The 12,516-nt window shown below is 47.0% G+C and overlaps 1 protein-coding gene across 1 annotated transcript in view; it reads right to left on the reverse strand.

Annotated features, from left to right (window-relative positions):
- The window catches only part of ALLC (allantoicase), a 92,129-nt gene that overhangs the window by 79,508 nt on the left and 105 nt on the right, over positions 1-12,516 (reverse strand). The window contains 6 exon segments of the mRNA XM_059942628.1: positions 2,831-2,955; positions 4,143-4,222; positions 5,421-5,549; positions 6,912-6,977; positions 7,383-7,494; positions 10,235-10,285. Coding sequence (XP_059798611.1) covers positions 2,831-2,955; positions 4,143-4,222; positions 5,421-5,549; positions 6,912-6,977; positions 7,383-7,494; positions 10,235-10,285 — 563 coding nt within the window.

The raw sequence follows: 12,516 nt of genomic DNA on the forward strand, positions 1-12,516 counted from the left end.
ACAACATATTTAATTGTGAAAGACTGAATGATTTCCCTCCAAGATCAGGAAAAAGGCAAGGATTCTGCTCTTGCCACTTCTTTTCAACTTTGCACTGGAGATTTTAAGAAACAGAGAGAGAGAGAGAGAGGAGGGGGAAGGAAGGAAGGAAAGAAGGAAGGAAGGAAGCTGGCATTCATATTGGAAAGGGAGAAGTAAAACTATCTCTATTAACAGATAATATGATCTTGTCTATAGAAATCCTAAGGATTCCACTAAAAATCCATTAGTACTAATAAACAAGTTCAGCAGAGTCATAGGACACAAGATTAATATTCAAAAATCAATTGTATTTCTATACACTTATGATGAGCAATCCAAAAATGAAATTAAGAAAACAATTCCATTTACAATAGTATTCAGAAAGAATAAAAGATGTAGGAGTTAATTTAACAAAGAAGTGCAAAATGTATACTTTGAAAACTACAAAATGTTGTTGAAAGTAATTAAGGAAATGTAAACAAATGGGAAAACATCGCATGTTCGTGGATTGGAAGAGTTAGTATTTTTAAGATGGCAATACTCCCCAAATTGATCTACAGATCCAATGCAATCTCTATGAGAATCCCAGCTGGCTTCTTTGAAGAAATTCACAAGCTGATTCTGAAATACAGAATTGCGTATGGAATTGTAAAGGATTCCAAATAACCAAAACAATCTTCCAAGAGAACAAATTTGGAAGACGAACTTTCTGACTTCCAAACTTACTACAAAGCAACATTAGTCGAAACAGTGTGGGACTGGCATAAAGATAAACACATAATATTGAGAGTCCAGAAATAAACCCATGTATGTATGGGTGAACTAATTTTTCACAAGTGTGCCAAAATCATTCAACTGGGAAAGAAGAGTCTTTTCCAAAAAAAATGGTTCTTGGACAACTGATATCCACATGCAAAAGAATGAAGTTGAAACCTTACCATATAAAAGAATTAATTCAAAATTGATCAAAAACCTAAATCTAAGAGGTAAAATGATAAACCTCTTAGAAAAAAATCTAGGGGTAATTCTTCATGACCTCGGATTTGACAATGATTTTCTAGGTATGACTCCAAAAGCATGAGCAACAGAAACACATAGTGGAACTTCATCAAAATTGAGAACTGCTGTGCTTCAGGAGGCGTTCTAGAGCAAGTGAAAAGACACCCACAGAAAGGGAGAAAGTATCTGCAAGTATATATCCGGTAAGGGGTTTGTACCTAGAATATACGAAAAACTCTTCAACTCAGTAATAAAAGACTAATAATAAAATAATAACGTTGAATTTTTACCCAATTTAAGAATGGGCAAAAGATCTGAATAAACATTTTTCCAAAGAAATATGCAAATGGCCAGGTAAGCAACTGAAAAGATGTTCATCGTAATTAGTCATGAGGGAAATGCAAATCAAAACCACAGTGAGATACCACTTCACATCCTCTAGGATGGCTGTAATCAAAAATTCAGAAAATAACAGGTGTTGGGAGGATGTGGAGAAATTGGAACCCTCATACAATGCTAGTGGGAATGTAAAATGGTGTAGCCATTTTGGAAAACAGTCTGATAATTCCTCAAACAATTAAAAACAGAGAGTTATTATATGATCCAGCAATTCCAATCCTAGGTGTATACCCAAATGCAAACCATATGTCCACATAAAAACTTGTACAGGAATGTTACCAGCATTATTCATAAGTATTCAACATGTGGAAACAACCCAAATGTCTATCATCTGATGAATGAATAAACACTGTGTCTATCCATACAATGGAACATTATTCGGCCACAAAAAAAGGAATAAAGTACTGACACATGCTACAACATGGATGAGCCTTGGAAACATTATGCTAAGTAAAAGAAGACAGTCACAAAAGACCGTTTATATGAAATGTCCAGAGTAGTCAAATGTATCGAGACAGAAAGAAGCTTAGTGGTTGCTTAGGGCTGGGGGAGATGAAGGTTGATAGCTCAAGAGTATCAGATTTCTGGGCTTCCCTGGTGGCGCAGTGGTTGAGAAATTGCCTGCCAATGCAGGGGACACAGGTTCGAGCCCTGGTCTGGGAAGATCCCACATGCCGCGGAGTGGCTAGGCCCGTGAGCCACAATTACTGAGCTTGCGCGTCTGGAGCCCGTGCTCCGCAACAAGAGAGGCCGCGATAGTGAGAGGCCCGCGCACCGTGATGAAGAGTGGCCCCCACTTGCCGCAACTAGAGAAAGCCCTTGCACAGAAACGAAGACCCAACACCACCTAAATAAATAAATTAAATAATATTTTTTTAAAAATGGAGTATCATTAATAATAACTAAGTATTAAATGCTTATTCTGTGCCAGGCCTTAAAAAAAAAAAAAGTATCAGATTTCTTTCTGAGGTAATAAACACTGTTCTAAAGTTGACTGCAGCGGTGGTTGCATGTATATATCATTTACATAGACTTTAAATCGTACACTTAAATGGGTGAATTGCATGTTATGTGAATTACAATAAAGCTGTTAAATAAAATAAAATGAGGGTTATTTGTACATAGCACTTCAACTGCTAATATACCTGTGAAATAGAAGTTGTTAGGAGATATCTAACCCAATACAACTTAGTTCCATCACATCCTAATTTAATTGATAGTTTTTCCTAACTCCCTATGGATGGAGACGCTAAGACAAGAATTTCCTAGCACACTAAAAGGGCAAATTATAACCCTAAAATGCTAGAGCAAGAAGGAAAGGGTGACTTCATTTTGTATTTTTAAAACCTGCCAACATTAGCTAAAGAAGCCACAGCGCTGGAGAGGGGTCCACATCATATTTACCAGGGAAAGGTTGAGTCGTATGTGACCTCACCTCTGCCGGGAGTTGACAGGAAAACAACTGTGGCTGGAAGCAGGATTTCCCGGTTTAAGCTCTGTCATGGGAACCAAACAATTCCAGTCGCTGGACTTCAGCTAGCAGTAAATATAAAAATGTTAGTGATGGCTCTAGGCAACAATAAATTCTCTCATTCTAATGCCCGTGTGGGGCTTACAGGGCAGGACATTTTGGAATAAAAATTAATGATGGATGCCTAATGGAACGCTTTAATAAAAATACTAATAAAGATCAAGTCTCAGTTGTAATAAACAGAATAAAGGCCTGCTTTTTTTTTTCACCCTGATCAAAATAGCCACTGGGGGGCTTCCCTGGTGGCGCAGCGGTTGAGAATCTGCCTGCCAATGCAGGGGACACGGGTTCGAGCCCTGGTCTGGGAAGATCCCACATGCCACGGAACAACTAGGCCCGTGAGCCACAACTACTGAGCCTGCGCGTCTGGAGCCTGTGCTCTGCAACAAGAGAGGCCGCGACAGTGAGAGGCCCGCGCACCGCGATGAAGAGTGGCCCCCGCTCGCCACAACTAGAGAAAGCCCTCGCACAGAAACGAAGACCCAACATAGCCAAAAATAAATTAATTAATTTAAAAAAAAAATAGCCACTGGGTGGTGGTGAAAGGGGATGGACCGGGAGGGCTGGGAAAGAGGCTCCAAATGCCTTCACCTTGAGGCTCACAGAAAGAAGCAGCCGCAACGTGATGTGAATGTTCACATGAAGCCCGGGCTCTTCCCATGGACCGTGGCGTAAATGCGTCAGCCTGAAGCTCGCAGCAGTTTCCCGAGATCAGTGCTCCTCAACTGGAAGGGCCCATTTGTTGTTACCATTATGCATTTCCCAGCCAGCGCTGCATCAACGCTTTTGTAAAACACAATGTAAATTAATTACTGGACAAACTTGGAAGAACAAGAATGTACCGGAGCACAAGCCAAATTGTTTATTGTATTAAATTCATCAGGCATAAAGTTACTTTGTCCAATTGCTATCAAAAGTATTTAAGGCGTCAATTTCTGTATTTACCTCATCGGGCATCATTTTGCAGCGGGGTCCCTGCAAGCAGACCGCCCTGTGGGAAGCAGTGCCCTAGACCTCGCAGGGGCCGTGGTACAGGGGTTGCACAAACCTCTCCAGAAACATCTTCAGGGTCACACAGGGCAAGTACACATGCACGAGCTGTGCCAGGTTGAGTGCGTGGCCGGGCGAGGAGGGCTGCTCCCTTGCTGTCCTAACAGCCTGTGACAAGACCCCGTTCCCTGGGGAGACGTACCTTAGCAATGGCTTCAGACTGCTCAGGGCTGGCTGTGGCTCATGTCCTGACTTCTCGTTGTGGGATTTCTGGTTGTTTATCTGAAGTTAGAGTGACCGTTAGGGTTACGGTTTGTGTTCAAAATCAAAGAGAATATATATACCCTCTTAGTGGGTTGTGTGGTCATTTTCATTTTGCCAAATAACACTAAAGACATCGTTTCTTAAGTCAAAGTATCAGATGATCAAAGTAACAGACACACACGTTAAAGTTCTTCAGTATTTAAATTACCGATGGTAACTTCAAAAAGGGGTGCAGAACATCTGGTGGTACATCTGCTCATTAAATAATAAATATCGTTTCCAAGTTCAGTCAAACTTCAACAAATTTATCACATGACTAGAGTTTTCAGAAAGCTTGATTAGTAAAGTTTTGGAATATTGTAAGTCAATTCCAGAAACACTACTTCCCCCAAAGGCATCCTTTGAATGGATACATGGGCGATTCAGAAATAGAAGCACTCGTGGACAGTTGAAGGGCTTGCTGAAGGCATCTTAGTCATTGTCTACTAGTCACTCCTGCTTGTAAAGGAGCAGCCCTCCTATCATCATGTGACTTTTCGGGTTCCCCAGCTGTCTTCCAGGAGGTGAGCCCATTCATGTCCACGGAGCCTCGTACAGTGCTGTGCACAGAGTGCTTCCAAAATACGTTTGCTAACTGACATGATTTCTCTTTCCCAAGTACATGTACAGACATGCACTTAATGGTACATGTTTCTAAAAAATTAACTCTGGGACCAACCTCGGAGGATGCCAATTAAAGAGCCTTATAAGTCACATGGCCCAGCATTCCAGGGTGTGCAAAGGAACCCTTTCTGGAAAGCCCATGGCTGCCATGTCATTACGCAGACCAAGGCAGCCAAAAGGGGGCAGGTACGCTGGCCGCACAGGTGGCTCAGACCCGGCTTCACATCGTCCGGGCGGTCCGGGCAGCCCACCCCAGCCACCTGCTCACCAGACCTCACGGTGACGTGCAGGGGCGCCATGGGGTGGGGAGGGGTGGCTTGCAGAGCGTGGGAATAATGAAATCTAAGTCGGGTCGAAGAACACTGTTAAGCTAAAAATCAAAAATCACAGAGCACTTGAGTGGGAATCTCACTGTTAAGCTCCCGTGGCAATAAAGGGGCCTCTAGACAAGTTGCTGAGCCTGTCTGGGTGGGAAGTGTGAGGGCGGGGGCAGAGGGGCCTCACCACCCCACGATGCTCCTTCCCGGGGTAGGGCCACTGGTTCCCGAGGCACCTTCTTCAAAGTTTGCTGCTTGAATCGACACTCGAGGAGCATGATCTCCTCGTGTGAAGTGAGAAGTGTCCACATCGAAGCCCCGGATGACCCCCTGTACTCCCAGCTGGATGATACACCAGTCGTGACCTGGAGACGTAAACAACAGCAGCACCTGCCTTAGATTGAATTCGGCAGGCGAAGCACATGATTGAGCAAAACAACAATGAAAACAAAACACCAGAAACGCGCTCCTCCCATCACAGAAAGACGTGTGTGGGTTCATTCTTGACCGTGACTTCAAGATCTCTCCTGACGTGGCCGTACATGACCACCATTCCCCACGTGAATCCTCAACTCTAATCAGACCAGAACGTGAATAGGCCTTGGATTCTGAGAGCAATTCTGATTCCAAACTCATCATTTCCTGAGTTGTGTGTGTCTTTGGCAAATTGACCTCTCTGAGTCTCAGGTCTTCAACTGCGAATCAAGGACGAGGTTGGCTTCCAAAAGGTTTAGCTGTGGGAATTCCCTGGCGGTCCAGAGGTTAAGACTCCGCGCTTTCACTGCTGAGGGCCCGGGTTCGGTCCCTGTTCCAGGAACTAAGATCCCACAAGCTGCACGGCCAAAACAAAGAAACAAAAAGTTTAGCTGTGACTCTAGTGTAGGGAACACCAAGTCTAGCTCGGCCGGCGCTCGGTATCAAGCTGGATCTCTTAGAAACATCGTATTCTTTGCCATCTCGAGCTTCAGGGGTTTCCTACAGCCCCAGCCAGGACGCCCTCCTTGGCATCAGCTAAGTCTAAGAACTCTTGATCAATGTGTCGCTGTGTAGTTCTTGGTTTCTGGCAGTCAGATACAGGCCCACCTTAAAACGTCCAGACATATTAGAATCTCATAAGGTCTGGAGTACCACAGAAATACAGAAAATTAGAAATAGCCAATATTTCTGTAATACTTGAGATGGTAGCAAAAATCCCAGTTATTAGCCTAATGCTGGATTGGTTTCCTTTTACAGGCATTTCTTTAACTGTATTTTGATTGATGAGTAGCAATGAGTGAAAGTAGCATCTTAAGGTTACATAGAAGGTAGGATGGATCTTGGCTCAGTTCCCAGTTTATGTTACCAGTGATGTGACCTGGGCTAAGTGAATGAGGCTGTTTCCATGGCAATCAGGTGGGACAAGAACACCTGCTTCAGAGAGTGGTGCTGAAGCCAGATGCAATGCACATACCAAATGATGTTTGAGCAGCTCAGTATCCTTCATCCACGGCCCTCATCAGCTTTTCCTATTCCTAACAAAGTGTTTACACTCTCCTGTTTGCACAGATGACCACGGCTCACACGACCTCTCCTGAATTCTTAGAGCCTGATGGTCAGAAGGGACATCAGAGGCAACAGAGCATTCCAAGGGCCCCAGGTTAAAATCAACCCCAAACGTACACTGCTTTCCAACAGCCCCTGGTTTTAAACTTCGCAGGAGTGAATGAACAGAGTCAATATCACCTTACCTGGGATCCTTTTCCTTCTGGTCTGCCATCCAGACGTCCACTTCCCAAACTCAGTGTACTCGTGTTCTTAAAACTTGGGCCCTCCGTCTAAAGCAAAGACATGTGACAGTGGATCGTTAACATCCATGCGAGAGCCTAGGCTAAAGGGACAGATGGGCAGTGCAGACAGGGGCTCTAGGCGAGACCTTAGCAGGTGCGGTGGTGTCTGCCCCACTTTCACGCCCAGGGAACCCGCTCCAAATCAGGGGGTGCCTCCTTATCTCTGTATTGCCTTCAGAGAAAGAAGTCCTCCTTGTCTGTGGGCCTTCATTCACAGAATTAGCCACTGACAGCAAAAGGTAAGACCACATAGGATTCATTCCACGAGCCCCGTCACTGGTGCGACGCCCGACTGCAACCTAGGTGCCTCCCAACAGGCCGTCGAGCAAAGCGAGAAAGGATTTCCAAAGCAACCCCGAAAAGACCACGTACCCAGGAATTCAGCCGACCTCAGAGGAAGAGCAGGCTCGATGCTGGGGTCCAGCTGAGCCCTCAGCGCCCGGCGCCCCGAGCTGCTCCGTGGCCACATGTGAAAGCGAACACTCTGACATCACGGAAGCTGGCAGCAGGGTCGGGGGAGGCTCAGTTCGGCCCCTCGTGGAGCCTTAGACAGACAGCTGAGTCCCACCGCTTCACCGGAGGACAGCAGTGGTGAGCACATCCCTCCAAGACTGTTTCCAAGTTGAAGGAACGCTTGTGAAGCCCCTGGCACAGCCAGTGGGGCCTGGGCAGGGCTCCCACGGAGGGTCCAGCAAGCGGGCCACGGCCTCGCCCCCCAGGCGAGGGCCCAGCACGGAGCCCTCGGCCATCCCGTGCCTCAGTCTCCTCCTGAGCGTGGAAGCACGTGCCGTGGTGCCTGGCACACGGGAGGTGCCCAGTGTCCGTCAGCATCAGGATATCAAACTTGGTGGAATTTTGAATTTTATTACAATCCGATTACACATTCAACATGCACACTCCAGCCTTCCTCTGCTCGTAAGGAATTGCGAAGCTCTGTCCCGAACCCGGCGCGAGAAGAGGGGCTACGCCACCCCTTAACCCCAGGCCACTCGGGCCTCAAGCTTTTGGGGGCTTAGTTGAGCTCTGGTGGTGCTGCTACTGCTGTCATGGTGACTGAGATGGGTCGGGGGGCCCGAGGGAAGGTGCAGTCACACTCCCTGACAGCTGCTGGCAGAAGACAGTACGGTACTCGACTTGCAGTGACAAATACGGTCTCAAAAGAAAAGAAAACCAAAGGCCAATCCCAGGGACAAGCCTGCACACACGCAGAGACCCGCACAAGGACGGTTACCATAGTTAAAAAGTAACCGCCCTAAACACGCATCCACGGAGGACAGGCTTGTGGTGGGTTACCACCCAGCAGGTAAGGGACAGCCCCACCTCTGTGCATCGGCGTGGATGGGGCTCATGGGTACCCAGTGAAGAAGCGCGCTGGCAGAACAGTAAGTGCTTTACGATAATATGTATATACTTTTAAAATTAAAGAGCAGTACTATTTTCTATACATGGATATGGACATAGGTATTTAACAGCACATAATAGGGCTTCCTTGGTGGCGCAGTGGTTAAGAATCAGCCTGCTAATGCAGGGGACACGGGTTCGAGCCCTGGTCTGGGAAGATCCCACGTGCTGCAGAGCAACTAAGCCCATGTGCCACAACTACTGAGCCTACACTCTAGAGCCCACGAGCCACAACTACTGAGCCTGCGTGCCACAACTACTGAAGCCCACGTGCCTAGAGCCCAAGCTCCACAACAAGAGAAGCCACCACAGTGAGAAGCCCGCGCACCGCAACGAAGAGTAGCCCCTGCTCGCCGCAACTAGAGAAAGCCCACGCGCAGCAACGAAGACCCAGTGCAGCCAAAAATAAAATAAATAAATTTATAAAAAATAAATAAATAAAAGCACATAATATATTAGAAGAATATGCCAATCTTATCATAGTGTTAATTCTACAAAGGGAAGGAGCCGATGGGCATTGAATTGGTGGTGAAAGGGGCTTTAGCTTTATCTGTAATATCCTTTTTTTTTCAAATAAGAGAATGTGTGTGTGTGTGTGTATGTATATATACATACATACACATCTTAAGTGGCCTGTAAGTGTGAATATATGTAAGTGTGTATATATAGAGAGAATATATATATATATATGTATGTACACTAGAGTGGAGTATAGGAAATAAGGCCCATTCGCTCTCTCCCCAACTTCCCAAGCCCGGCTCCTCACAGACACCCCGCCTCACAGTTGGCGTGAACCCTTTCCAGCATGTCTCCTGCACACATGGCCTGCCTGGACCTCTGTCCCAGCGCGTGGGCAGCCAGCTCAGGTTCTGATGGCCACATCATTCCATATCTGAAAGACCCCAGGGTTCTTTAACTAGTTCCCCACTAGTGGACATCGAGGTTGGCTTTTTCCCCTTCAAGCAACACCGGAATGAATTATTTTCTACATATCTTGCAAATAAGGTAAGTCTGTGGAATAGCAAAGTCAAGGTGTGGATGCATTTCAATTTCTTCAAAGATAGACGTATGGTAAATCGTAAGAGCTCTGACAATGACGGCTGTGTGACCTAGAGCAAGCTAATCAACATCTCTGTTCCTCATTTTATGATCGTTTTCTCCGACGGGTAAGTTAGCATATGCGAGGTGTCCTCAGAGGGTCAGACTTCAGCGTGCTCTGGACCTGGCCGGGTCCTGCCCAGAAGGAGCAGCTGTGCCACCAGAGTGGCCAGGTGGCCAGAAAGCACATCACCAGGCCAGAGCCCGCACCCCACCCGACGGCAGTCACACCCGCTGCCGGGCCCCTGCGTCCATCATCCCTCACGAGCGAACTCTCGCAGCTCTCACTGGTGGGACAGGGTAGCAGTGTTCCAGCAGTTCCAGTTCTTCCCCATATTTATCAATATTTTCTCTTTTTAATAAACATGTCCTACATTTTTATAATTAGGCAGGTAAAACATTTTCGGAAAAATTCAAGATCTGCCCCACTTTTCTTCCCATCACAGATTATGAACACCACGTGGGGCAGAGAGAAATACAGGAAGATCTCAGTGATTTCCCCTGTAGAGCAAAGTGGTCCCAAATTCCTGTGTCAGGTCCCCATCTGTCTCTGCCATGTCTTAGCATGAGTGGAGGCTGATTTCTACACTTTTCTGCTGTTCTAATATGCTAATTCACTGGTTCGCATCATGTGACTCCCAGCCCAAGTACACAGGGAGATTTTAATTAACAGGGCTTCGTGGATCACCCCACCCCAGCACTTTGCAGAGGCCAATTTACAGTACCTTTATAAGGTTTTCTGCAGGAGCAAAAAAGTCATCTGTTGCAAATAAAATCTAAACAAAGAAAGAAAGAAGTAGGGATAAAATAACCGTAAATTACAAACCATTTTATTTCACTCCCTAGTGAAACATTAGGAGATGCAGTAAAAAGAAAACGTGAAATTGCCTAGGGGAAGAGAAACAATATGCAATTAAGCCACAATGCTTTTTAAATGTTTAGATTTCATTGCCTGCTTCCCCCTTAATCTTTCCTTCCCACCCTTTTTTCTTAATCCCCTTTACCATCTGGATGCAACAGTGCTAACTTCTTACACTTGGAAAGAAAATAAACCAATTTATTTTCAAGAACAAAGGACTTTGCGCTTTGTGAATCTTTCACAGAGCAAGGGCAAAAAAAAAAAAAAAAAGTGGCACAAGGTCCCCCCTGTGGCTTAGCCAGCTCGTCAGAGGATGCCCTGCAGGTAGTTTGGTCTGGTGATTCGTTAACCAAAGCAGAACTTTTTTTTTCTTTTGGCCACGCTTTTAGGCTAACAGGATCTTAGTTCCCGACCAGGGATTGAACCCAGGCCATGGCAGTGAAATCACCAAGTCCTAACCACTGGACCGCCAGGGAACTCCCAAAGCAGAACTTTTTTTGGGGGGGGGGGGATTTTTTTTTTTTTTATTCAAACAGAAAGTCACAACAATTATAATCATCCTCATCAGTTCAGTCAGTCCCATGTAATTAATTTTTTTTATCTTGATCTTTTGTTGGCACTTTTATGAATTCATCAGTTTTCCATTAGAGTTCTGAAAATGCTTATTCATTCAGTTCAGCAGTATAGTCAGTTACCAGAAGCCGGTGCTTGTCAGAGTCTTTTCCATGAATTCCTTGAAGATGAAACCCTTTTATAGGAAAAGCAGACCATTTGTGAGAGTAAGGTGTAAACTGGCTGCTGACCACCCTACTGAACCTGGGGCCCAGGGACGCCCGTGGTCTGGAAGGGACGCAGTGTCCTAGCCTCTGACCCCAGCCAGAACCTAAAAGGCAGGGGAGGACCTGGCTATTTTGGAGCTGTGACCCGGCTTGTGGGGCCGCTGCTCTGTGTGACCTGTAGCAATGGAAAAACGCTGCTGCCATATCAGTAAGCAAAGGATGTCGCGGCCATCGAGCCGTCACATTACAGCCGCCCAGACGGTGAGCCCTGACGGAGCTCAGGATGGACACAGGATGCCCGCCACCAAGCCCTCAGCCCCTGCAGCGGCCCCCTGAAGACGGGGCCTCCTGCAGGGACTCAGGATGGGAAAGCACAGGATCCCGGCCCCAGGGAGCTGAGGTGCAGATCAAAGGAACGATTCCAGTGAGCCCAGACTCTTGCCTCTTCCCATGCATAGAAAAGGGCTGAATTCATTAACCTGAGATGTCTGGTTTTCTTTAATGAACAGTCATCTTTGATGTTCCGGCTGCCTGGCCTTTGTGGCAAAAACCCCTGTAGATCCCGGCCCCTCCCTGACCTCTTCACAGCGGTCCCTCAGCGCTACTGACAGGCTGCGCCCTGGGCTTAAGTCCGCAGTTTTGTCTGCCAAATAAAACATAACTCTCAACTTTTAGGCTGTGCAGGGGGTTTTTTGGTTGACACCTGCCCCTGAGAGTGTAGCAGAGTGAGCGAAGCACAGGGGAACTGACCTGGGAGTCCCTCCCCTGCTCCAGGGCCTAAACCCTCGACACAGGGGCCCTCACCTACGCCTCCAGGCTCCTGCCCCTCACGCCCCACGTCAGCTCCCTTTGCTGCATCCTCTGTCGGGCCAGCTCCCTCCCCTCTGGAGGAGTCCTTTGAGCATCACTTACCTACATGGTCGTCCCCCCTTCCCACCCCACGCGGCGCCCTGGCCTGCCTTGATGCCAGCCCTGGTCTGCCCGTCTCCGGGCAGAGTGTAAGCTCTGGAGGGCAGGCCTGGGTCTTTCCCTCTGGGCCTTGCCTGGCGCCTCGCACACCATGTTAAGCTCTCCGCGTGATTCGCCTACTAAAGTCTGAGGCCCACTCATCTCTACTGTAAGAGAGCACAGAGGGACGGGGAATTCTTTTCACGGGTGCAAAATGTCTTTTTGTTTAAACCTCGGGCAGTGCTGCCTTTGCTCATAACTGTCGCCAATTTAAGAGAAGTTCTCGGAGGCCTTCTGCAATAATGGGCTTTCTCAAGCAGGCCGCCCTTCGGCCTGATTCGTGCTCTTCTACTCGGGGTCCCTGCGGTGGTAAGTGAGCTGGAACCTCGGCCTGGGTCCTTTAAGTACTTGTTCTCGCCCT

The sequence above is a fragment of the Balaenoptera ricei genome, chromosome 13 (assembly GCF_028023285.1).
Source record: "Balaenoptera ricei isolate mBalRic1 chromosome 13, mBalRic1.hap2, whole genome shotgun sequence".
Classification (NCBI taxonomy): Eukaryota; Metazoa; Chordata; class Mammalia; order Artiodactyla; family Balaenopteridae; genus Balaenoptera; species Balaenoptera ricei.